The sequence below is a fragment of the Schistocerca nitens genome, chromosome 3, assembly GCF_023898315.1.
Source record: "Schistocerca nitens isolate TAMUIC-IGC-003100 chromosome 3, iqSchNite1.1, whole genome shotgun sequence".
Lineage (NCBI taxonomy): Eukaryota > Metazoa > Arthropoda > Insecta > Orthoptera > Acrididae > Schistocerca > Schistocerca nitens.
Genome location: NC_064616.1, coordinates 674,448,465 through 674,474,866, shown reverse-complemented (window position 1 = coordinate 674,474,866; position 26,402 = coordinate 674,448,465). Strand labels below are relative to the sequence as shown.

At 42.7% G+C, this 26,402-nt stretch overlaps 1 protein-coding gene across 2 annotated transcripts in view; it reads left to right on the top strand.

The window, feature by feature from the left end:
* The window catches only part of LOC126249708 (protein Wnt-16-like), an 879,813-nt gene that overhangs the window by 833,472 nt on the left and 19,939 nt on the right, over positions 1 to 26,402 (top strand). Inside the window, exon 6 of one of the 2 annotated variants that reach the window (XM_049951388.1) lies at positions 12,825 to 13,046. In XM_049951388.1, coding sequence (XP_049807345.1) covers positions 12,825 to 13,046 — 222 coding nt within the window. Of the gene's footprint in view, positions 1 to 12,821; positions 13,047 to 26,402 lie in introns of both variants that reach the window. The other variant, XM_049951387.1, reaches the window with a different exon arrangement.

Genomic DNA, 26,402 nt, shown 5'->3' with positions numbered 1-26,402 from the left:
CACTCCTCAATGGCAATTCTGTGTTGATCCCTCATGGTGGTAAGTGGGTCACAGCATCCATAAACAGCCCTTTTCAATCTATCCCAGGCATGTTCGATAGGGTTCATGTCTGGAGAACATGCTGTCTACTCTAGTAGAGTGATGTCATTACTCTGAAGGAAGTCATTCACAAGATGTACATGATGGGGATATGGATTGTCATCCATGAAGATGAATGCCTCGCCAATATGCTGCTGATATGGTTGCACTATTGGACGGAGGATGGCATTTATGTATCATACAGCCATTATAGTGCCTTTCATGACCACTAGTGGCATACATCAGCCCCACATAATGCCACCCCAAAACAGCAGGGAACCTACACCTTGCTGCACTTGCTAGACAGTGTGTCTAAGGTGTTCAGCCTGACCGAATGGCTTCCAAACACATCTCCAACAACTGTCTGGTTGAAGGCATATGCGACACTCATCGGTGAAGAGAACTTGATGCCAATCCTGGGCAGTCCATTCAGTATGTTGTTGGGCCCATCTGTATCACACTGCATGGTGTCATGGTTGCAAAGATGGATCTTGCCATCGATGTTGGGAGTGAAGTTGTGCATTATGCAGCCTATTGTCTACAGTTTGAGTTGTAACGTGACGTCCTGTGGCTGCACAAAAAGCATTATTCAACATGGTGGCATTGCTGTCAGGGTTCCTCTGAGCCATAATCCATAGGTAGCAGTCATCCACTGCAATAGTAGTCTTTGGGCAGCCTGAGTGAGGCATGTCATCAACAGTTCCTGTCTCTCTGTATCTTCGCCATACCCAAACAACAGGTTCACTCCAAGATGCCTGGACACTTCCATTGTTGAGAGTCCCTCCTGGCACAAAGTAACAATGTGGACACTATCAAACTGTGGTATTGACCATCTAGGGATGGTTGAACTACAGACAACACAAGCCATGTACCTCCTTCCTGGTGGAATAACTGGAAATGATTGGCTGTTGGACTCCATCCGTCTAATACGCACTGCTCATGCATGGTTGTTTACATTTTTGGGCAGGTTTAGTGAAATCTCTGAACAGTCAAAGGGACTGTGTCTGTGATACAATATCCCCAGTTAGTGTTTATCTTCACGAGTTCTGATAACTGCAGTGATGCAAAACTTTTTTTGATGTGTTTATAATGATGAACACATCTCAGTGTTGGTAGCTTTTGTAAGGAGCCCTTACGAAACTGTGTGGCACTTTTGCATGAGTCATATGCTACTGTTTGTCTGCTTTGAACTTCTTCACTTTTCCAGAATTCTGCTGACCACTGGCCTTCAGGATTTTTATGAAAATTGTGATTTTATTTCCAAAGTGGCCGATATGAAATCTGAGAGGGGTAAATCCAATATTAAAATTTATATTAAATCTGTTGTGATAAAAAATTTTAGAAAAAATGCAAGAACTCCATAATTTTTGGTCAACCACTACACATACTTCATACACAGCATTCAGATATTTTCTGAACAGACTTCTTGCCTGACTATAATGACTTGGGAGAACAGACAGTGACTTAAGGTGCAGACCTACCTTTCACATCCATTATACTACAACTTTATTTGCAGTCTCATGTTTTCCACTCAAGTCTTTCTTGACTGTTCCTGTTTCGTGCATCTTGTTTAGTACAATATGGACACATTTTTTACTGTTGCTATGAGTGTTCTACTGTAGACTGCAGTGTTATACTGTAGCTAATGTGATGGTGGTCTGCTGACCCAATACCCCTCCATACCACATCCAAATGACATGATTGGCAGAAGATGATGGCCCATCTGGGTCAGAACATGAAGCTTTGCTTTTTTATAGCTAATGCACCATACTTTCAGTTTGATCTTCCTTTAACATACATTTATTTCACCTCAGTGTTTTCTAAAAGTTTACATAAGAATGAGTTTTGTAGATCATAATCTGCCAAAGACATGAAGTTACCAAAAATAAATTGAATATTATTATGATCCAACTTTTCATAACAGTCACAGAAGCAAGGTTCACTAACATAATGTAGCCACCTTCATTTTTGTTGTTCAAGATGTGCATATCTTCCCATCTTTTAAGATGTGTACTATTGTCTGTCATTCCGCTTCCCCTTCAAGACCATTTTGATTCATTTGGTGGAGTTCGAGTTCTCTTCCAAAGCTAACCCTCCTCAACCTACTTATCTTCCATCATTGACACATAGAATGTGTTGTGTCGATTCCCTAAGGTCTCGACACAATGAGTGGCTAGGTGCACGCGAAACTAACGCAGACGGGCGTAAATTCTGAAACAGGAGACTGGATGAAAACTATAAAGAAAAGAAGAGAGATTTTAATATACTTAACTTTAATGATGTTCTTCTTGTTGAAATACATCTCTTGCATAGTAGTAAGCAATTAGCAATGATACACATGGCGCCTTGCTAGGTAGTAGCGATGGACTAGCTGAAGGCTATTTAATCTGTCTCTCGGCAAATGAGAGGAATACTTGGTAGGTCTAGTCGCAAGCTATGTCGTCCGTACAACTGGGGCGAGGTCAAGTCCGTGTCTTGTCACCTGCCATGTGGTGGCGCTAGGATTGCGAGTACACAGTGGCGACACGCGGGTCCGACATGTACTACCGGACCGCGGCCGATTTAAGTTACCACCTAGCAAGTGTGGTGTCTAGCGGTGACACCACATTCCTCCCCCGCAAATCGGCGAACGGTCGTGAGATAAGGCTTCCGCCCGCCGTGGGGAGGACCCCATGTTGACGTATGCGATGAGGTGGGGAGCCTAACAACAGGCGAGGCTGTGCCACCCGCACCCGGCCATTCGGTCCGAGGGGAGCTAGGAAACGCCTGCAAACCTAGTCCAGGGTGCACGTCAACAGGAGGTGTATGCGCACGTAATGATATAAGAGGAGCCGCGGGGTCGACCTCCATGTGGTCGGAGCACCCGACGGGCGAAGACGACATCTGGTCCGGAGCGGGCAAGAGGTCCATGGCGGAGGACGGCTGGTCACGGGAAGCAAGCGGCGGCGCGTGACCCAGGGAGGCGCGAGGCGGCTGCAGCGAAGCGTCCGCTGCTGGCGGCGCCGGCGGCGGCTGCGGCGGCGCGACGCCATGAGGCAAAATGGAAGGCATCGTCGGTAACACCTGGGGATGAGGCGAGCCAGTAGATGGGTCCCCAGGGCGCTGACCGGACGGCTCCGTCGCTGAAAGCAGACGGGGAGCGGCAGAACCCAGGCGACGACAGAGGCGCAGCTGATTGAGATGCCGACGCACCTCACCAGAGGCCCCCAAAACCAAATACATCGCGCGGCCGAGGCAGCGAAGAATGCGCCCTGCGAGCCAACGCTGTGAACCGCGATAGGTGCGATAATAGACAACGTCGCCAGGAGCAAAAGCAGGTCTCTGCCGCTGCACAGGAACCTGATGTGGCGGATGCAACAAAGACATCAGAGTTCGATGAGGACGACCATGGAGCAATTCAGCCGGCGAGCGACCATCGCGAGGCTGAGAGCGATATGAGGACAAAAAGAGCAACAAAGCGTCCTCCCGAGAATGCGACTCTTTCAACTTCAACATCTGCGACTTGAAAGTCCGGACCAATCGTTCCGCGGCACCGTTTGACTGAGGCGAAAACGGCGCGGATGTCAGATGTTGAATACCATTGGCCTTGCAGAACGACTGAAATTCTGCGGACATGAATTGTGGGCCATTGTCGGAAACAAGAGTCTGCGGAAGACCTTCAATGCAAAAGATAGCAGACAAGGCTTGGATGGTGGCAGAAGACGTCGTGGAAGACATCCGGACAACAAAAGGAAAATTACTGAAAGCATCGACCACAACCAACCATCGAGCATTCCAGAATGGACCAGCAAAATCGATGTGCAAGTGTTGCCAAGGGGAAGTGGCTTTCTGCCATGCAAAGAATTTCCGCGGCGGTGCGGATTGTTGTTCGGCACACGCCACGCAAGAGGAGCACATATTCGCAATCGCAGCATCGATTCCGAACCAAGTACAGTGCTGACGAGCAAGCTGTTTCGTTCGCACTATACCCCAATGTCCTTGGTGAAGAAGCTTTAAGACAGAGGACTGTAACGAACGTGGGACCACGACTCGGGATTGATCATTATCGGAACGCAACAACAAAACACCACGTCGGACAAAAAGTCTCTCCTTGTGAGCAAAAAAACGGCGAACCAAAGGATCCTCGATCCGTGACTTTGACAAGGGCCATTGCGTAGCAACAAAACGCAAAACGGAAGCAAGGACAGGGTCAGCAGCTGTGGCAGTAGCTACACGACGAAAATCAATCGGAAACGATGCGACCACGTCATCGGCTTCCGAATCAATGAACATGCAAGCAAGTTCGGAAGAATCGAATGCTTTATCCTCAGCAACAGGCAAACGGGACAACGCATCAGCGTTTCCGTGCTTAGCAGTGGACCGATACAAGATATCGTAGCGGTACTGCGAGAGAAAAAGAGACCAGCGAATGAATTTCTGCGCTGTACGTGGAGGTACAGGCTTGTTCGGATGAAAAAGCGATGTCAAAGGCTTGTGGTCCGTGAGTATGGTAAAGTGACGACCATACAAGAAATCGTGAAACTTGGTAACACCAAACACGAGAGCTAAAGCTTCTTTCTCTATTTGTGAATAATTTCTTTGCGCAGATGAGAGCAATTTGGACGCAAAGGCAATAGGGCGATCATGCGAGCCATCCTTGTGCGCAAGCACAGCACCGATCCCGAAATCCGATGCATCGACCATCAACAAAAGGGGTGTTCGGGGATCGAATGGCGTAAGGCAAGTATTGGAAAGTAACGCCGATTTCAACTGGCGAAAGGCGCGTTCGCATTCCGTCGTCCAGACGAACGGAACACCTTTACGGCGTAAGCGATGAAGCGGAGCTGAAATAGAAGAAGCATTGCGCACAAACCGATGATAATAATTTACCTTACCCAGCACACTCTGTAGCTGTTTGAAGTTCTGCGGTGACGGCAAGTCCTGAATGGCACGAAGGTGCTCTGGACTCGGATGTATACCTTGGGCATTTATGACATGCCCCAGGTACGGTAAGTCACGAGCAAAAAACACACATTTGTCCTGCCTCAAGCGAAGACCATTCTGACGCAATACCTGAAATAATGTTCGGAGATTCTGCAAATGTGCTGCTTCTGTCTTTCCTGAGATTACAATATCGTCCAGATAGTTCGCAGCCGTAGGGACCGACGCACAAATAGTTTGTAAATATTGCTGAAATAAAGCAGGGGCGGATGCACACCCGAATGGCAGTCTTTTGAAGCGATACAAGCCAAGATGCGTGTTTACCACTAAGACGCGCTGGGAGTCTTCGTCCACAGGTATCTGCAAGTACGCATCTGCTAGGTCCAATTTTGAAAAATATTTTCCCGGGCACAGTTTGTCAAAAAGATCTTCCGGGCGGGGCAAAGGAAAAGTAGCAGTCACAAGTTGCGGATTCACAGTTGCCTTGAAGTCCACGCAAAGTCTCAGTTTTCCGGAAGGTTTTGGCAAAATTACTAAGGGTGAGGCCCAGAGAGAAGCCTGCACTCGTTCAATGACACCTTGAGATTCTAATTCGGCTAAAGTTCGTGCGACCTCATCACGCAATGCGTGGGGAACATTGCGCGCTCTGAAAAATTTCGGTTGCGCGTTGTCTTTCAGTTCCAAATGCGCTTCATAGTTCGTAGCGCAACCAAGGCCCGGTGCAAAAATGTCTGCAAATTCTTCACAAAGACTAGAAACACTGGCGGAAGGCACAGTCTGATTCACTGATAGGACCTGATTTACTATAGACAAATTAAACAATTGAAACAAATCTAAACCAAACAAGTTCACTGCACTAGAGGAACGAAGAACATAAAATGACACAAGTTTTGTCTGTCCCTTGTATGTTGCAATAAGGCTGCACTGTCCTAACACAGGTATATGCTGTCCTGAGTAACTAGTTAACGTAACATTTGCGGCACGCCATGGCGGTGCGCCCAGTTGTTTGTACGTGTCGTGATTGAGCAATGAAACAGCAGCTCCGGTATCGAGCTGGAATGGTATCACTTTTCCTGCAAAGTCTAAGTCCACAAAAAGTTTATTGTCTTGTTGACGACAAGAGCGACTGTCTCGTGCAATTTGAACTGATACAGGTCCAGAAGCACTTGCAACTTTACGGGATTTCCTTCGACGTCGACACACACTTTGGGTGGGACGAACACAGTCACTGTTAGCTAAAGTGTCACTGGACGGGTGGGAATGAACGACATGAATGTCCATGGGCGAAGGTCCACGAGCCTGATTGTCCTGGGTGCGATTCCGGCGCGAAGCAAAGGGCCTGGAATTTGTGTGATTGTCTGATCTTAACTTTTTCTGGCAAACACTTTGTACATGTCCTTTCTTTTGGCAGTAAAAGCAAATAGCTTGGCGTGACGGGCAATTTGCACGCGAATGTCTAGTTGCACACCGCGGGCAAGATTTCACTGCATTTGCTTGCTTACGCGGCGCACGTGGTTGCAAGCTAGGCGGCCGCAGCGAAGTCGGGCGCGAGGGCCGCTTAGCGTCCCGTGCAGCGGGCCGGGCGGGCCGATTAATGTGACACACGGCTGGCGAAGTTTCAAATGATGCCTGAGCAAAGTCAAGTGTGTCTTGCCTGTCCAATATGTCTATCACTTGTTGCAGGGAGGGATTAACTAGCTTCAAAATCTGTTCCCTTATGCGAACATCAGAAACGTTCTGTGCAATTGCATCACGCACCATAGTATCTGAATATGGGAGGCCACATTCACAGGCAAACGCGCAGTCTCTAGTAAGTCCTTGCAAAGTTGCTACCCACTCCCTATTAGTCTGACCGGCCGTACGTTTTGTACAAAAAAACGTATACCGTTTTGCAACAACATTAACTGTTTCTTTGAAATAGGCATCTAAAGCCGACAAAATTTCCTCGTAGGTCAGAGTTGCTACGTCGCGTCGGGGAAACAATTTCACTATCACCCGGTAGGTAGACACACCGACACAAGAAAGCAAAAACGGCTGCCGCTCTTTACCTTGAATTCCATAAGCAGTGAGGTGGAAGTTGAACTGATCGGCCCACTCAGTCCAGCTTTCGTTTGTGGCCTCAAAGGGCCTAAATGGCGGTGCGACAGCGTTGTGTGGCTGCGGTAGCGAAGAAGCGGCTGCCGCCGCATCGGTTTGCAGCGCACGTTGACCCTGGACGAGCTGTCCAAGGGCTTCCAATAACGCCTGCGTCTGCTGATTCTGCAAGCGAAAAAATTCGGACAGTACATCTGGAGAATGCGGCGAAGCCATGACACAAGCAAATTAGAGCAAATAGAACACAAAGACTGCAACGTGGGCGCGGCATCCCATCCTCGTCGCCAAAATATTGTTGTGTCGATTCCCTAAGGTCTCGACACAATGAGTGGCTAGGTGCACGCGAAACTAACGCAGACGGGCGTAAATTCTGAAACAGGAGACTGGATGAAAACTATAAAGAAAAGAAGAGAGATTTTAATATACTTAACTTTAATGATGTTCTTCTTGTTGAAATACATCTCTTGCATAGTAGTAAGCAATTAGCAATGATACACATGGCGCCTTGCTAGGTAGTAGCGATGGACTAGCTGAAGGCTATTTAATCTGTCTCTCGGCAAATGAGAGGAATACTTGGTAGGTCTAGTCGCAAGCTATGTCGTCCGTACAACTGGGGCGAGGTCAAGTCCGTGTCTTGTCACCTGCCATGTGGTGGCGCTAGGATTGCGAGTACACAGTGGCGACACGCGGGTCCGACATGTACTACCGGACCGCGGCCGATTTAAGTTACCACCTAGCAAGTGTGGTGTCTAGCGGTGACACCACAGAATGCACATACAACACTAACTCTACTCCCCAGCAGGGACATAGAATTGTAGTGATGGTAGCTGTGATTTTAGTAATAGTTTTATTTGTCTGTGACTCACTTACAAGGCTATTTGACCTGTCATAGTGATAGTGTTTAAAGCAAACAAAATATCACATATAATAGGCATTTACATACTCACAAGTCTAGTCTGACAAGGATGGAAAGGTAGTCAGCTATGCCCTTATAGTAGGAACCATCCCACAATTTGCCTGAAGTAATTTAGATGCCAGTAACACTGGGGTGAGAGACCTGGGGGATCAGAAATGTCAACTTGTTGAAAATCCTGAAGAGCACGAGTGGCTTAAAAAGTATATGTGTGCCCCTACTGCTGGCACAGAGCTCAACAGGAAACTATGGGTTAAATTAAACAGAGCTCGCACTGGGAATCGATGATGCACAGACTCTCTTTACAAACGGGGTGCTACGGGGTCCCTCGTTTGTGACTGTGGGGCTCTGAACTAGACAATCATATACATTAGAGGTGAATGGTCCTTGCATCCCTATCAGGGCATTTGGAGTGACCTCATGAAAGCTGATGGTACAGCTCTTATTTGGATTAAGAACGTAGATATTGACATTTAGTTAGTGTAATGTGTAGTTTTGTTCTTTTGTACTCTTGTTATATACAGATACTACTGCTATATACTGTATTTTTAAACTGCATGTGAACCATATGAATAAATAATAATAATAATAAAAAGATTAGGGGAAACTGTAAGAAACCTAAACCAGGATGTAAATTGGAACCTCCATTCGCCCAAATACAAATCCAGCTCATTCATTTTATCCGTAGTCTAAAATATAGTTTTGAAAAGTAGCTATTTAATAATTTATATCAGTTTCCAAACAGCAGTCCCCACATACACTAGACACACAATATTTTATAACGTAGCGCAATACTAATTATTAGCTAACTGGAACAATGCACTTTCAAACTATGCACTCCACTCTTGTGACATGCACTGTGTTTCACTACACAAAACCCTTGTGGCAGGGAGCTGTGGCATTCTCATATGTGGCCAGCTCTCTTACCACTCTAACAGAAATCCATCAATGTCTTAAACTTCATTTTCTGTGTGGAATAAGGATGAACTCAACAAAGTAAAAGCATAGAACTGTACATCAACTTTCATGAGATTATGGGTAGCAGTAAAAAAGTAAAAAGTCCAATGTTGAGTTTGCCCTTGTGGATCACAGCATCTCATTTGTTTTCCACTTTTTGTGCAGTACATATGATTTCCAACAATCTACCTGTCACACATTTTTTGTTCATAATGCTTATTGTAGTGACTTGGCAAGACAGCCAAGCCACTCGGAGGTAGCCGAAAGGCACGCGTTTAAGCTCACGCAGACTGGCGTGAGGTCTGGAACAGGACAATGTCTTGAGAATTGCAAATAAAGTACGAAGATCTTGGAATACTTAACTTTAATTCATAATTGGAGAACATCACTCTTGATGATACATAATTTATAATCTCAATATAAACTGGTAATGGCGCCTTGCTAGGTCGTAGCAAATGACGTAGCTGAAGGCTATGCTAACTATCGTCTCGGCAAATGAGAGCGTATTTGTCAGTGAACCTTTCCTACCAAAGTCGGCTGTACAACTGGGGAGAGTGCTAGGCAGTCACTGTAGACCTGCCGTGTGGCGGCGCTCGGTCTGCAATCACTGACAGTGGCGACACGCGGGTCCGACGTATACTACCGGACCGCGGCCGATTTAAAGGCTACCACCTAGCAAGTGTGTTGTCTGGCGGTGACACCACACTTATGATAGGAATGTTATGGCCTGGAACATAGTGAAGACTCACAGCATATGCAAGGTGATCAGAAACAGTACAGAAAGCTTTTAAGGATGTTGCAGGGTAGTTTTGCTAAGAAATAGTTGTTAAGAAAAAATTCATTGTGTTGCACTGTTTCTGAGATAATTAGCATTAAAGTTGGCCCAATCAGGCTGTTTCATGCACAAATTGGAGTGGCTCACCAGAGACTGTCTCACCATACGTGTTGTTCGTTTGGTTTCCTAAAACCAAACAAGAGAGCTATTCAAAAATTGAGCATGGAATGGTAGTAAGGATTGAACTTGAGCCAAAGTCTGAGCAGTCTAGTGCACTGTCATCTATACTATGAGAAAACTGGCAAGCCACTTGAATTTATGCACACAATGGCCTGATTGGCTAACTTCAATGCTAATTAACTCGTAAAAAGCACAATGTATAAAATTTTTTTTTCCTAACACTTGTTTCTCAGCACAACCTTACATGCACCACCCTTCCAAGCTTTTCAGACTGTTTCTGACCACCCCGTACAAGAAAACCATCTGTAAAACAGTCTAGTTCAAGCTGTTCCAGTGCTGCCTAAAGCTGCCCCGTGAATGCTCGTCAGGTTGCCAATGGACAAACAATGATAGTACATGCTACTCCACCAGAATGTCCAGTTGCATAAGTTCTGTGCATTCACAAACCACTTGTCCATCCATGCCTGCAAGCACTTGGTCAGGGTACTACAATCATGTCAGCAACAGGTCAACTAACGGACTGCCTGGGCATCGGCTGTTTGGTTACCCCTGCCCTCCTGTGACTCTGGGTTTTCAACGGCCTACATGCAGATACTCAAGCTGTAACAGCCTAATCTAGTTCTTTACAAGTTTATATGTAAAGTGTGTCTAGTTTCTTGCGTTGATATGGCTACTGTGTCAGGTACAGGAAAGTTGATTATAATATCTACTTCTTGTACCATACTAAGCAAAATACTATATGGAACCTTAACTGCAGATAGCCTGATAGCAGAGGCAAGAAGACCAAATTTTGTAGCATGTTGGTGCTTTTCAAAAGGAACAGGTATTGGCGGCGTACTTGATCTCACCCTACCTCTACCCTTTTTTTCACTTTCCTCTGTTTCCTTATAATTCACAGCAAAATTTGTTCACCACAATACTTTACAGGCACTGTTTATAATAATCCACATTGTGCACTTATGCACTTGACTCATTGTAAATGCAGCTTGAAAAAATAGTACAGTTAAAAAGATCTTCTATAACATTGAAACTCTGAGGGGATGGCAGAAGGTACCTCTAGTGTCACTGTTAGTCCCCCCTCTTCCTTTTCCATTTGTGAATCGAGTGTGGGAAGAACTATACTCAGTCAGAGACAGCCATAGATTTAGTTTTCTGTTGAGGAATGTGAGGGGATCACCGTTATTTACTTCCCACCCCAAAAACAATGAATATAATTCGCCACCATCCCCACTTTTAACATACAACAGATGCCTAGGATTTTAATAATAACAACACTAAAATATATAAAATGGTTTAATATAATCATAGTGTCACTATCAATAATCCTCTTCCTTGTTGCATTTGCAAATCACATGTGGGAAGAACTATACTCAGTTAGAGCCACCCACAGATCTATTGCTCTTTTGAGGGAATTTACTGTGACAAAGATGCCTGGGATTTTAAAAACAACATTAAAATATGTAAAATGCTTTAGTATGATAATAATATTCTGTATAAACCACTAGTACAGTGCTTTTGCTTTTTTTCTGTGTGAGGGAGGGAGCATGATTTTGATCCTCATGATTCGTCCTCTCTCTTGGATCCATGCTATGCTCCACACATTCCTGTCATATATGCTCTAACTCTGTGCTGGTGTTATAGAACATCCTAGATAACACAAGTTTCTCCCAAGATGCATGTAAACTCAGCACTTCTCATCATTGGCTCCACTTCTTTTTGATGATGTGCTCACTCTCATGTCTCTCTTACTTATTTATTTTCATACTTTCCATGTGTCTCACGCGGTATCAGTTCCCCCATCTGTTACTCTTATGGTCATCTGTCTTCTGTTTTACATTTCTCATCCTCTCCTTTCTTTTTTCTATCCATTTCATCCTTTGTATCTTTCCATATTTTCCTCCTTTCCCCCAGCCATTTTAATAACTAAATTCACACTATAGTGCAGTCATTCATTTATTCATTCATTCATTCATTCACGTGTCATGTTCTGTCAGTCCAACCATGAAGAAGAGGAACAAGCCAAAGTATTCAGTAACAGGCAGAATCAATGCTATAGAGTAATTCTGCACTAACATTACTAACAACAAATTATGAATACTGTTACTCTGTTAGGAGGAAAGAAGATACATTGAAAATTACCAGTATGCTTCTACCATTCAGCTGAGTATTGTTCGAGTTATTACACAAATAAGGACAGGTTGTAAAATAATAAAGAGTTTGTTGATATAGAATGACTTAATTTAATATATATATATATATATATATATATATATATATATATATATATATATATATATATATATATATATATTACATAAAGCATTTAAGCAACTTTAACGATTTCAGAGAATGCGATCAGCTGTCTGTGTACTAGAGAAGTTAAACCCTGTTTAATATGAACATTAATCTTAACCAGAGTTTACATCCCTGAAACTAAACAAATAAATTCTACAAGCTTTGGCTAATAAGGCACTATTTTACCTTAGTTTGTAATACTGAGGAATTTCCCATTTGCTCTTCTCATGTCTGCTCGTAATGTTTCAACAATCAGAACCACATTCACTCCCACAAAATTGTATTATTGACATTAATATTACTAGAATTTTAGCTTTCGTGTTTCTGGTTTGTTTCTTTATTCTTTCTTCCCAATGTCTCATTCCACCCCACTCAGCTGCTGCACTATTTGTCACTGACAATTAGTGTACACTATAAAACCCTTAAAACCTATGTTGAGACACACTTACTCAACAATGAACTTTACATTGACATGCAGCAAATTTTATATAGTCTTATGAGCATGACATACATATCTATTATTATTCATATTTCAAGTGTGTTTGTTTGTTTTGTATGTTATTTCTGTAACACTCATTTATGTCTCTCCATATTTTCTCACCTTTCAAGCAGGTGGCGACAAAGACAAGGAAGCGTCTTCGGCGTAAGAGCAAGACAAAACAGGGGTTGCCTGTCAGTAAAGGAGATTTAGTCCACATTCACAAATCTCCAAATTACTGTGTACATAATCCTGCAGAGGATATTCCTGGTACTTCAGGAAGAATTTGTAATAAGACTTCACATGGTCCAGACAGTTGTGACCTACTCTGCTGTGGCCGAGGCTACAATACGCAGGTACTAAACATATTTAATTAGAATCAACAAAATATCATATAAACTTTGGAAATATTTATGATATTGAGTCAAGTCTAAGAGATATTTAAAAGAAATTTACATCACATACTGAAACATCCTTTTGTTTCATGAAATGAACACTTGCTAAAAAGTGATTGTCATTTTTCTGGGAGTGACAGCTGAATTCTGTGCAAGAGTAAAAACATTTTCTCTGTTAAGAAACTGATAAATCAAATTTTGGTGAATGACATAAATAAAACATTTAAAAATAATGTGACAAAGTATGTATGGGTGCATACAGCTGAAAGGATTCCTTTTGTTGTGGAGTGTAAGTGAATGATACTTCCAAAGTTTAGAGGATTGTGGAGGGTGATATGAAGAATATTTGTCACCTATAAACTATGCCCATAAATAAACGTAGGAACATCTACAGCACTGTGATATGTTTTTACTACTTTTCTTATAATGGTGCATTCTCCATGCAGTCAGGAGAGGCAGCACACCTCCAGAGTAATTGGCAGAGCTTTATTCAGTTACAGTGTACAATAAATGTTCAGTGTGAAGACCACCAATGTTTCTACATAGCTGGTCATGCCAAATCATGTCCTATTATTTGTGGGATTCTTCTCTCTGTTGTTATGATGTAGTAAAGATAAATGCAGTGAGTTCATAAGTTATTTCTGCAAGCACTGGGTACACAACAGCCTTCTTAGACCCCAATAGGAAAATGTCTAGAGGGTTAAAAATCAAAGGATAGCTCTGTGTGGCACATACTGACTTAGTTAATCGGGTGGACTGAGGGAAGAACGTGAAGACATCCATGGAGCATAGTCGAATGTTTATGGGCATGGAGTCAGTTTTCCGGACAATGCAAGCAGCATAGCCGTATATTCATAGTCCAGGAGTCATGAGCAGGTGCCCTTAACATGTGCATCAATGAAGAACAAAACTATGATTTATCTTGTGAGTTATCTGAAACAAAATTTTGTGTAAATCAAGGAACATTGTACAATAGAGATTGACCAAATGAGTCGGTACAGTTGTTGAAACACTGATCTAATATTAGGGGAATGGAATTGTTCTGTCCAGCCATACTGATGGATAAAAATAAATAAAAGAGGCTGAACATACCCATCATCAATGTTTACCATTTTGCATTCCATAACCTTAATTTTTAAAGAAATATCATTTTTATTTTCACTTTCTCCTGGAGTGTTAATTGTCTCAGACTTTTAAAGAAAGACTGAAACAGTTTTTGCATCATCTGTTGGTATTATGAGAAACAAATACTTAAAGTATCCTCTGCCTTGCTTCACTATCTACCTATCTGTTTCTAAGTCATACAGCTCATTTCATGGAATGGTCACCTGAACATTAGGAAATTATAAAGGGAAAAAGGGATTATAGTGTAGTAAATTTTTACTCAGTTTATATCAGGCCATAACTGTATCAAATATTTTTATTACAAGTTTTATAAATTTAGTAACTAAAGGTGACAAACTAAGAAATAACACATCAGGATCAATAAGATGCTTACATTCTTTTCAGTCTTAGTAATTTATTTGCTTCATATTTCTTATGTAAAGTGGTGTGCACCAACATGTATCAGAATAAGTCAGTCATGTTTCTGCTGACTCTTGAAACTTCTTGAGAGGCAATACTATGCATGACTTGTTAAAGTATTTTTTATGAAAACTGTCTTTATGTTTTTACAATGAATTTGTGAGTTACTCCACTATATGGTCCTGTAATTTCTCATTAAAACATACAACTTAATAAATTTCTGTAATGACTGAATAGTCTGTAATAGTCATGGAAATACAGGATACTCATCAGGATCATCACTTTTATATGCCACAGAAGATAAGTTCACAGATTCATCTGTAATGATCTTATCAAAGATGATGGCATTACACTATAAATTGCCATCTTCACTTACACTTGTAGTGCATTTATAGTACTGTAAGACACAAACAACAGCATGACCATAATGAACCAAAGTTTATTCCACTTCCATGTACAAGAAAAAGCAGTTGTGAACATAGACAAAAACATAGAAACAATCCAGGTATTGATACAAGCAGTTGCTGACAATAAGTATGGATATGATATGAGGGCGAGCGCCTGCCGCACTACCCTTGTAAAGAAGAGGGCTCTGGTTGATGGTGTGGTACATGCTCTGACTTGTGCACAAGTCATGTGAGCCACTGCAGGTAGCCTCTATTGTTGGCTGCCACATATGCAGCTGGCAGAATATTTGAAGTGTAGTGTGCCATCAGCTTGGTGCTGCAGTGAATACCCAAGTATTACATACAGGGTTATAGTACCCCTCGCACATTGAGGAAAGGGCACTCTGTCAATGCAGGCACCAGCATCCCAGCTGAATCACCATGGCCTCTTGTGATGGATGCCACAGAAAAGGGCAGCGATGGCAGAAGGAGATTCCAGACCAGAATCAATGAGTAGGGGTGAAGTGGTGCAGCCGTGGACATGTGCAATGGCTTCTCCCCCACTAAGTACCATAAGTGAGAACTGTTAACAAGGGCACTGGTAGCATGTCAATGTCTGGTCCCCATTGTGGTAAGACTGCACTCACAGTGAAGACTCCAGCCACTCAGGGTGCTGGGAACTCCACTTGAAACTGCCAGAGGCAGTAAAGCATCACAGGAGTACTCAGAATCTGGCATCAGGGGGGGCTGGACCTCAATCGAGAGAAGGAGGTGGCCCATAATGAGGGCTGCACCAACATGCATTGGTGTGTCAATGTGAGCAGATGTAGGACGCTGTGTGGCTGGTGACCAAGTAGCACAGGGGTGGCCAAGATTTCAGCTTGTGGGCCATGGCTTGCTTCGCATTTCCCCCTCCACCACACTGCACTGTTGAGTGCGAGGAGGGGAAAAGAGTGGAAAACAGTGAACACACTGCATTTAAATAGCAGTACAGCCATACTGCATTGACTTGATTTTATATTTCACACTTCTCAACAACATAGACCACAAATGAAGCAAGTTTCCAGTATTCATTAATTATTTTAGATGTGCTGAAGACACAGTATAATTTTTATCTGTTACAGACTTTTGGCTATGGACAGACACAGACAATTTCACCAACTTTCACATTAAAGTTGCTATGTAATCATGACTCATTTAGTTTCATAATCAAAAAAAGGTCTTTCACTCAAATATGTCAATCGAAATATTAAAGCACTTTTGAAGCCTCATTATGGAGACCTGAGAAACCCACTTGAGAAAATCAACGTAGATGTCCTGGATAGTCTTAATGTAAAATGATTTGTAATTAAAACTGGAATTACCTTGCAGGTCAATCAGTTACATCCACAAATGTACAGGGGCACTTTCAGCTGAAATGGCAAATGATCTCAAAAATAGATGTAAGATTGCGTGTCCTTATAACCTATATAAAACCTTCATTGGAATTCTTGCAAGTCCACAATGAAGTCTTCAAACTTTGCATTTTCTTTAACACCAGTGAGCTTAGGGAACTAGACTCTCATTGTCAGAATGTGTTCCTTCTGCAACATGATTTGGTTTTTAAATACATACCCATAAAATCAGAAAGAAGTTACCTTGCACTTAAAATACAAAGTCTGCAATAGATTTAAGGTGTTTTAATTTTCGTTCCTGCACTCATTTTTCCTTCATAAATTCAACAACAGTGAGATTTAAACTGAAAAATTTTTCAGGCTCTTTGTTCCTTTCCCCTGAAAACCTTTGCAACTGAAAAAACAAATAATGAGTGTAACTTCAGAAAGTTTACTATTCATACCATCAATATTTTCAAGTGGTCTAAGCCTGCAAATTTAGGACGATGTGCAGAACTGTGAATTCCAACTGTCAATTGTTGTAATTTTTTGTGCCTTCATTGCCAACTGAAAGTTTAAATTCTTTCTGCATGGCACTATAATGTTATTTCCTAGCAATTAAGCAGTACCCATAGCTTCATCCCTCTCTTCAGTAATTCCCATTCATTTTAAAGGAATGTGATGATAGACTGCCTCTTTTTGTGCACACAGCCACTGGACCTGTGAATGTTCTTCATACCATGAACAAGCAGAAAATGAGAAACAGCACTGATATCTTGATTCTTCCACATGCAAAGAGTTGTGCTGTTCACAAAATACTTTACCACAATGCTAAACAAAATGTCATGCTGTTCCAAATACTTCCAAGAAGGACTGATCAGAGCTGAGGGACAGGTGGACCTTGGCCCACATGTGGCCCACATATGCTGCACATGTGAAGTTGGGCACACTGTGGACAGCCCTGATATAGCATCTTATCTTGACTCAGATCCCCCACTGGCATAAACCTGTAGGAACTGAAGAAGCATGACAAGGTAGTGTCTGTGGAGGAGTCTGTGATGTACTTCTTCATTTGAACCATGGTCATGTGGATGAGACATTCTGCCTCACCATTAGTTTGGTGGTGAAAAGGAGGAGCAGTCATGTGGTGAATGCCTTAACAGGCGCAGAAATTGTGGAAGGCCTGAGTCACAAACTGTGGACTGTTATTCATCAGTAGTGCATAAGACAATCCTTCAATAGAAAAATTTTTGGAGAGGGAATGAATCAGCCATGGTTGACATGGAAGGACGGTGGATAATGTATGGATATTTAGAGAAAGCACTGACAACCAACAACTAGTAAGAGTTTATGGAATGTTCCATGAAATTAACATGGACACATTTTCATGGAGGCTGCAGTGCAAGGCAAAGAGATAGCATTGCCCATGGGGCCTCCTGTTGGGTTGCACAGTGAAAGCAGACCACAATAAGATGTAAAATGTCACCATTGATGATGGACCAGTAACTTGGTATGCAAGACATCCAAATGTCCCTGATGTATGAGCTGAAGCACATGCCAATGTAGGGCAGATGGAATAACAACTCTGAGTTAGAGCCCATTTGTAGCTAAGAGAACAACACCATCAAATACTGAAAGGTGGTCACAGAGGGCAAAACAGTTTCCCAGGGGATCAGAAGCCCTGCCCATAGGCCCATGCAGCCACCCAAGCTGAACAGGGTGAGAACTTCACATAAAACTTGACCAGCAGTGGTAGCAACTATGATCTGGGAGCCTTTAATAGGAAACCCTTCGGCTGTATGTTGCATCTCAATATCTAAGTGAAAAAAGATGAGTTCATCCTGATCAAAAGCAGGATCTAGCTCCTTTGGGAGCTGTGTCAATGCATCAGTGTTAACATGCTGCACTGTAGTCCTAAAGTGTATTTCACAGTTTTATTGAGACCGAAGCAAGACCCAATGCTGGAGGCAATGTGCTGCTTTGTCAGACAATGAAGCAGAAGAATTTAACAATGAAATCAAGGGCTTGTGGTTAATAAAGAGGTGGAACTTACACCCATACAAGAACACATGAAACATTTTGAGGGTGCAGCTGACTGCAAGTCCTTCCTTTCCAACTTGAGAGTAGCACTGCTAACCAGAATTGAGTGTTTTTCATGCATAAGCTATCGGACATTCAGAATGATCCTCATATTGATGCACAAGAATGGACCTGACTCCATATCAAGAGGCATTTTTAACCAAATCAGGTTGTGGCTAGGGTGGAAAGTAGCCAGGCAAGGAGCAGAATGTAATTTAGATTTCAAAAGCATGAATTCAAGCTCACAGGCCAGTGTCCACTGAAAATGAACAGTCTTGTGGTGCAACCGATGGAAGGGATGGGTCAATGCTGCCACAGTCACAATAAATTTGTAATAGAAAGCTATTTTACCTAACAATTCTTGTAGTTTTTTCAGATTTGTAAAGAAAGGCAGAGTTGTGACCATGGAAACATGGAGACATAAGGGCTTAACACCATCCCAAGAAAACTCAAAGCCCAAATACACAATAGATGGGTAAAAAAAATGTGACTTGACCAAGTTATATTTCAGCCCTGCAGTATGTAAGATTATTAAAAAGTTATATAAATGCTCTTCCAAGCTCTTAGGCTTCAGGTAAATCATTCATGGAGAAAAACTGAGTTTAACTAATAACTCGTCCATACAGGGCAAAGAGTAATTATCAACAATAGACTGCATGTTTACTGAAACTTTAAAGTCACCACAGAGGTGAAGGTGCCCAGTGTCTTACTTTTCTTTTTTAACACAAAGGAGGGTACACCACTCACTCAGTGTAATAGACTGTATGACGGCAACAATGTCAGCCTGTCCAATTCTAATTTTGCTTGACCATGCAAAGCCACTGGAATAGGACATGCATGGAAAAAGTACAGTGGGCTGTAAAATTAGTGGCAAGACCTAACCTATCTGAGGAAAGAGTTACAAACACAGAACACAGAAAAACTAACTGCTTGGAAAGGACCTCATCAGAAATGAGGTGCACCATATCAAAAATGGAAAATCCAAAAGCATTGAAAGCATCCAGACTGAACAAATTGGTAGTGTCAGCTTCATCCATCTCAAAAAAGTCCAGGAATAAACCATCGATTTATACATAGGGGGAGACATAAAATAGCCCTAAAATTGTAATTCTACATGTTTTAACTCACCAAATGTCAAGTAACTGAAGAAAAAGTTGGCCATCCCAAATCTACATAAGTTTGTGAGTTTATTAAAGTCACAGCTGCATCTGTGTCCACTTGTAGTCTGATCACTTTGTCCACCATTCACACTTCACTAAAGAGGTTATTATTTGTATATACTGGAGACACGCAATTATCATCTCTGTCCATGTCTGCAGGAGGGAGCTGGGAAGGACACACAGGTACTATATATCTTTTTTTCCTGCAGTTGTTGCTAGTCGCACAATACTTAAGGCATGCATACCTTTCATGTTGCAGGAAACAGTATGGGGAAAATGCAATCCTGGAACACTGCTGTTGCTGTGGTTGTTGTTGTTGTTGTTGTTGTTGTTGGTAGACACATAGATGTCCAGTGCGGTGTGGAGGTGATGTTTATGTGGCTGCCACATCATCATCCCCTGGATAAATGTCTGATGCCTGATAACCAGAAACAGCAGCCCATGTGGCAGTGTCACACCAAGCCTTAATCTGATCACTATTAGCATGAGATACTTTGAAAGACTGGACAATGTTTAACAATGATGAATTCTCATCAGAGAATGGTCTCTGAACATAGACATGAAATATTTTAATGGGAAACAGTATCGGCAATGCCTCTTTTACGATCTGTCAATAGTGGCACTGTGCAGTGGTCACCATCTTAGGCACACATGCAATTGGTTGTTTGGAGCCATCCTCATTCCTCTGTGCCAAAATCCCCTTGATGCTATAGGCAGATATGTTGAATGGCACGAACAACAAATGTTCGGGAGAGAAAGGGGTGAGACTAGGAGCAGATTGCAGTGTGGTTTTAATTGGGTAAAATAAAGGTTACAGGCAGGGGTCCAGTTGTAGAATGCTCCCTTTTTAAGCAGTTGGTTGAGGAGTTGTACAATGTAGCCTGCTTAAGGTATGAGTTTGGAGCATTAGCTGACTTTGCCCAGAAACACCTGCAGATCAGGTAAGTTCCTTGGATGGGGACATTTCAATCTGTAGGCCTGATTCTGTGTTTGGTGAGCCAATTCCCTAAATACTCCTCTTCTGGTTGAAAAATTGACCCTTATCCAAATGACAACACAGACCTGCATCCTGAAGGTTTGTAAATTTTGTGCGGAGGTTTCGCAAATACTCCTGGTGGGAGGGCCCCATGACAATGAGATTATCCAGATAATTCACACAAGCTGGACTGTGCTGTGTCAGTTGTTCCATATACCTTTGGAAAATTGCAGGGTCCTAGGCAGTGCCAAATGGGAGTTGCTTGTAGTTACATAATCCAAAATGCGCGTTGCTGAAAACAATTTTCTGAGATAACTGTTCTAAGGGCAACTGAAGGTAAGTGTTGGCAAGCTCAGTCTTTGAGTAATATTCCACCCCAGCAAGTTTGGTAAGGAGGTCTTCCATCCAGGGAATAGGCTAAGCATTGGCCACAGACTGAGCATTGATGGTAGCCTTGAAATCCCCATGGAATCAAAGAGAAGCACTGGGCTTTCTTATTATGACTAGTCAGGTGGCCCACACACTAGATTTCACAAGGTCAGTAATTCCAGCAGCCTGGAGATGATCAAGCTCCTGCTTCACTGCAGTATGTAAGGCAACTGGCATGGGTCTGACACAGTAAAAATGGTGGGGTGTGCCATCCAGTTGAAGGGTGATCTGTGCCTGAAAATCTGAGGCACACCACAATTCTGATTTAAACAGAGGTGCAAATGCTGAACAAAGATCCATTTCCTAGACTAGATTAGATTAGATTAGTTTTTCGTTCCATAGATCCGTGCTGAGGAGATCCCCGTGGATGTGGACTGCAGTGAATAGACCTTCACTTCATTGGAGACAGAAAACTGAAACAGTGTGAAGGCAGTGAGGCCAAAAACGTTGGTGTTCGTAGGCTGCTGTGATCAAAAACTGCCCATAAAGAGGGGCAGAATTGTTTTCATAGGCCACAAAATGCTGCAAGTGTGGAGACCAGTCTGGTGAACCCAGTTGTGACGTCAGATTGATGAAAGAGATTGTGGCCCCATATCCACCTGAGAATGGACATCCTTGTTACAAATGTTGAGTGTGAAAAATAGCTTCCTGATCAAAAGGTCTTCCAGTGGGACTGCTGACTGCAGCACATGTATGGTGTTCTGATACTCTTGTGGGGAGGGATGGGAGCAGGTTGTGCTTCAATCAAAGTTGCTCATCTTTGTGACAAAGTGTGCAGCACCCCCAGCAATCTGGACAGTCAGCCCAGGAGTGAGTGGAAAAAACACTGTGGGCATGAGGGGAGCTATCCCCATTATCTGCTACAAGGTGTGACCAGAGGCTCTGATGCCAAAGGAATGTCAAACAAGGACAAATCATGATGGTGCTGCCTTTGAGCTGTTCTACACCTGCAGTGTGGGAGTGCAGTGGATGAAAGTGCACCATAGCTTGTGGCCGCACCATGAGTCTTGAGCCTGTGCAATTTTGAACAAGTGTACAGTGTACAAAATGTTCCCCAATGAGAGGTTATCGAGTTTCAGTGCCACAATGTGGACACCTAAATCTGGTGCATGTTGGACCACCATGTTATTAATCAAGGAGTCTGTGTACAAAGCCTTGCAGCCTTCACTCTTGTGAGGGAAATCGCATTTGTAGCTGACACCTTGCAAATCAGCGACCAAAGAGTGGTATGATTGTACCAGCTGTTTATGGTACTGATGGAACTTGAACCCAGAGGCAACCACATGGTATCTTTGGGACTAGTCATTAGTCAACAGAATGTGTATCTCACAAATGAAGAGTGCAACAGGATCTAACAGAGTAACTAACTTTAGGAACAGAATGGCCTTTTCTGATGAACCCGAAGAGGGGAAAAAAAAAGAAAAAAAAAGGGTGGCTGTGATGAATCAGCTGTGACTTTGTGACTTGAAACACTGTGGGATACTGTTTCAGATGATTACAAGTATGTGTCAATAAAAGGTGGAAATGATGGGGGAGGTACGAGGGTGCAACCAGTGAGAGGTGCTGAGGCCTGGACAAGTGGGTCTCATGTTCTCTGAATTTGTCCAGCTGAAACTGAAGTGATTTTTGTAACAGGTCTAACTGGAGCTGCAGCTGCTGCATTAACTGCTACTGATGCTTCAGCAGAGAAACCAGTTTTGTGTCCATGCTACCAAATAACTTCCTGTGGGTAGCCAGATGTCGGTGCACACATTAGAGCTCTGAAAGAAATGGTGAAACAGAGGGAGCCATCAAGCAGGAGAGCCACATTCAGAAGAGTAACCCAATCTAACAATAGGTATACAAAATGTATCACATAGACTGCAGAAAAAGCAACAGATCAAGACAAGGACAAAAAACCTAGATTACAAGAAGGCACTACCTAAAGACTTCTCCACAATGATGACGATAAGTCCAAGAGCAGCACAGAGACAAATCCAAGATGCATCCAAAGACAGTAACTAGATGACAAGCAAGGTAGTTATCAAGCAGTCCTAGTACAGCAAAGTTAGATATGACAATATTAATCATGATCATTGAAATGACCAACAGTGTGCTTGACAGCCACCTATGTACTAGCTACACAGACTGCTGTTTACCACTGTACTCATTTTGCTAGATGGTGGTGATCTCCCCATATGAGGACAGCATTACATAGCCATGGTGCCCCCTAATGGTCATTTAATTTGACCTCCTCTGTTGGGGATTCTAATCTTCCTATTAAATGAATAGCCCAATTATTGGAGATAGTGGATGACCACTTCATGAAAATTTACCATGTGAGCAACCTCCAGTCTGTGTCAATTGTGGAGATGATCACCATACTCAATCCCTGACATAAATGTGCTACCTTAATTAATGAATATAAAATTCATGAACTTAAAGTCTCCATCACCCCTCATATTTTTAAGCCCAAGAAAGGGTGGCTACTTACATTCCATCCCAGGGGTATCGAATTTTGTTGGTGCTATAGCCAGGCCATCAGCAGTTCCCCGAGTACTTACTCTCTTCATTCTCTCAAAGTTGATTATTGATACTCAAAACAGTAAATTAACCCATTCGGGGAATAGATGTTGGGGTTCTGGCAGCACCATATTTGTTGTCATTGAATCACTGCACCCAGCCAGAGAAACTGCATCCTCGTATGCCATGTAAACTCTTCCCAGAAAAGACATAATGTGAACTGGTGGCTAATAGAGTCACAGGCCGCAGGTTCCAGTGTTGTCTGCCCCTCTTCAGTTCCTACGCCTACAGAATATAATTCTCCACAAGAAACCCATCACTCTAATGTAGTTAAGGAGAAAAAGAAGAAATCTGGTTACACTGGAGGCACCAGATCTTCCCCTACCAGCAGGCCCAGAACCCTTGTCTGTAGATGTTGCTCCACCCACACAGGTGACAGACAGTGATCCTGGAGAATGACCATTCTCCTTGACCCCGTCATGCCTAACTAGGCTACACTGAACATGATAATGCAATGGAACTGCAATGGATGTTACTGTCACCTACTAAAACTACTACAGCTAATGGAATCTTGCAGTATGTATTGCTTTCATAAAATGACACATCACTGATGACTATTCTCCAATCCTTTAATGTTACCATGCCTCGTGTCAGAATCATACTGTCCCTGAGAATGTATTGGAAGGGTTTGTACATTGGTTTGCACAACAGTTGTCAATGAGTGGATTCTCCTCTTTACCAGACCACAAGCAATATCAGTGTGAGTTTGAACAATTCAATTTTTGTTCTGTGTCCAATGCATATTTTTGGTTGCCAGCCTGGCAGTCTCTTTCCCCAGACTTCTGGCCTTGCTACAATGATCATTACATGATGACCCAGAGATAATTATCACTTTCTGGTGATCCTGTCACTTCTTTGCCACTAATAACTAACTAACTAACTAACTAACTACTTGATGGACCATTTGCCATGTTGGCTTCTTGTAAGGGAAAACAGGTAATTGTACACCTCTGCTATAACTTTCGTCCCCTCCCCAACAGGTTGCATTAACAAGGTTGTGGGAGACATCTCTGTTGTGATCACCCATACTGCTGGAAATGCTGTCCCCCTTTGTATTGACCCCCTCCAATGGTGACCAGTGCTGTACAGGACAAAATACATTGCAAGCATGTATTCAAATCATCAAAGGGCCCTGCAACATTTCAAGTGACATCTTTCACAGACTTCCCTCATCACTTTGAAGCAGATCCATGCAAAGGTGCACTACCTAATTAAATTCAATGAAAAGCAATGTTGGGAGCATTATATCTCTTTTTTGGGAATGTACAGTATGTCATTTCATCTCAGATGTCGGCCAAGCTCTCTAGTCTACTGGGCTGCCAACAATCAACAACTGTTCCAGGTCTCCTTTCCCATATTTCTATTTCTAGCTAGGCATGTGTTCTTGCTGAATGTATTATGCTCCATTTTGTAAGATCATTAGCATCTTCTTCTTACTTGCCTTCTTTTGAGCACATAAAAGACAAATTCAACACATCACCCTATCCTGTACCCCAGTAATCCAGACTTATATAATTATCATTTCACTGACTGAGGACTGCTTCAGCCTCTTTATTCATCACGTGATATGGCCCAAGGTTCTGATTCAATTCATAATCAGATTGTCCAACTTATGAATTAACTCACATGCTCCACTTACTCAGAGTCTTCAACTGTATTTGACTATACAGTGTCTTCCTTTCACAATGGAGTGACCACATCATCATCCAAGTTCTTAAAAAGAATCAATGACCGTCAAGAGCTATTGACCAATTAGCCTCACCAACAGACTCTGCAAAGTACTTTAAAGGATGATAGCCTCATTATTAAGCTGGGTTCTTGAATCACAGGGCCTTTAGTGCTCCTATCAGTGGGGTTTCTGAGAGGGACGATCCACATCTGACCATCTGGCTAGGGTGAAAATAGCAATCCTACTGGATTTTTTTTTCATGGCAGCATCTTGCTGCAGTCATTTTAGAGCTACATTAAGCTTACTACATCATTTAGCATTATCAGATTTTACTTACCCATCATGACTGGAGATTTAGAGGCTCCCTTGTTATTCTTATTTGTCAATTTATATCAATCTGAACATTTTGGTTTAGGGTTGGTACATTGCCCACCTTCCACAGGTTCAAGAGATCAATGTGCCTTGGGCGCCTTACTAAATGCTATGTCCTTCCTTATAGCCATCAATGGGACAGTGATCATTGTTGGGCCTGTGGTTAACCCCACACTGTATTTTGAAAATTATTGCATTTGCTAAACTTCCTAATCCACAGCTGCAGCTGAATGACAACTGCTAGGAGCCACCCAAAGAGCTTTCCTTTGGGCCTTTTCCCAAGGCCTCCGTGTTGGCTTCTTTTAAGGGAAAACAGGCAATTGTACACCTCTGCTATAACTTTCATCCCCTCCCCAACAGGTTGTATTAACAAGGTTGTGGGAGACATCTCTGTTGTGATCACCCATGCTGCTGGAAATGCTGTCCCCCTGGAAACATGATCAACCATTTTTCATTGTGCTCCAGTTCATCCTGTCCCAGAACTCTGCTTGGATACCTAGCACTCAGACATTGTTGTTGAGGCCTGATTTTTGGGACCCCTCTTCGATAAAAAGTTGACATAGTTGTCCCATATTCATTAGTTAAAAATGAATGTTAAATGTTGTTTGTTACCTCACCCACACTTCTTGGGGTTGCATATTGTGCTATGATGCTATTCTGCTCTGTATTTACCAGGTCCTGATCTTGTCCCAAGTAGACAATGTTTGGCAGGTTAATGGCTCAGTGCAACCACTGGTTTTGAAGTTATTGAACCCAATACATCATTGTGGACTGAATCTGGCCACTC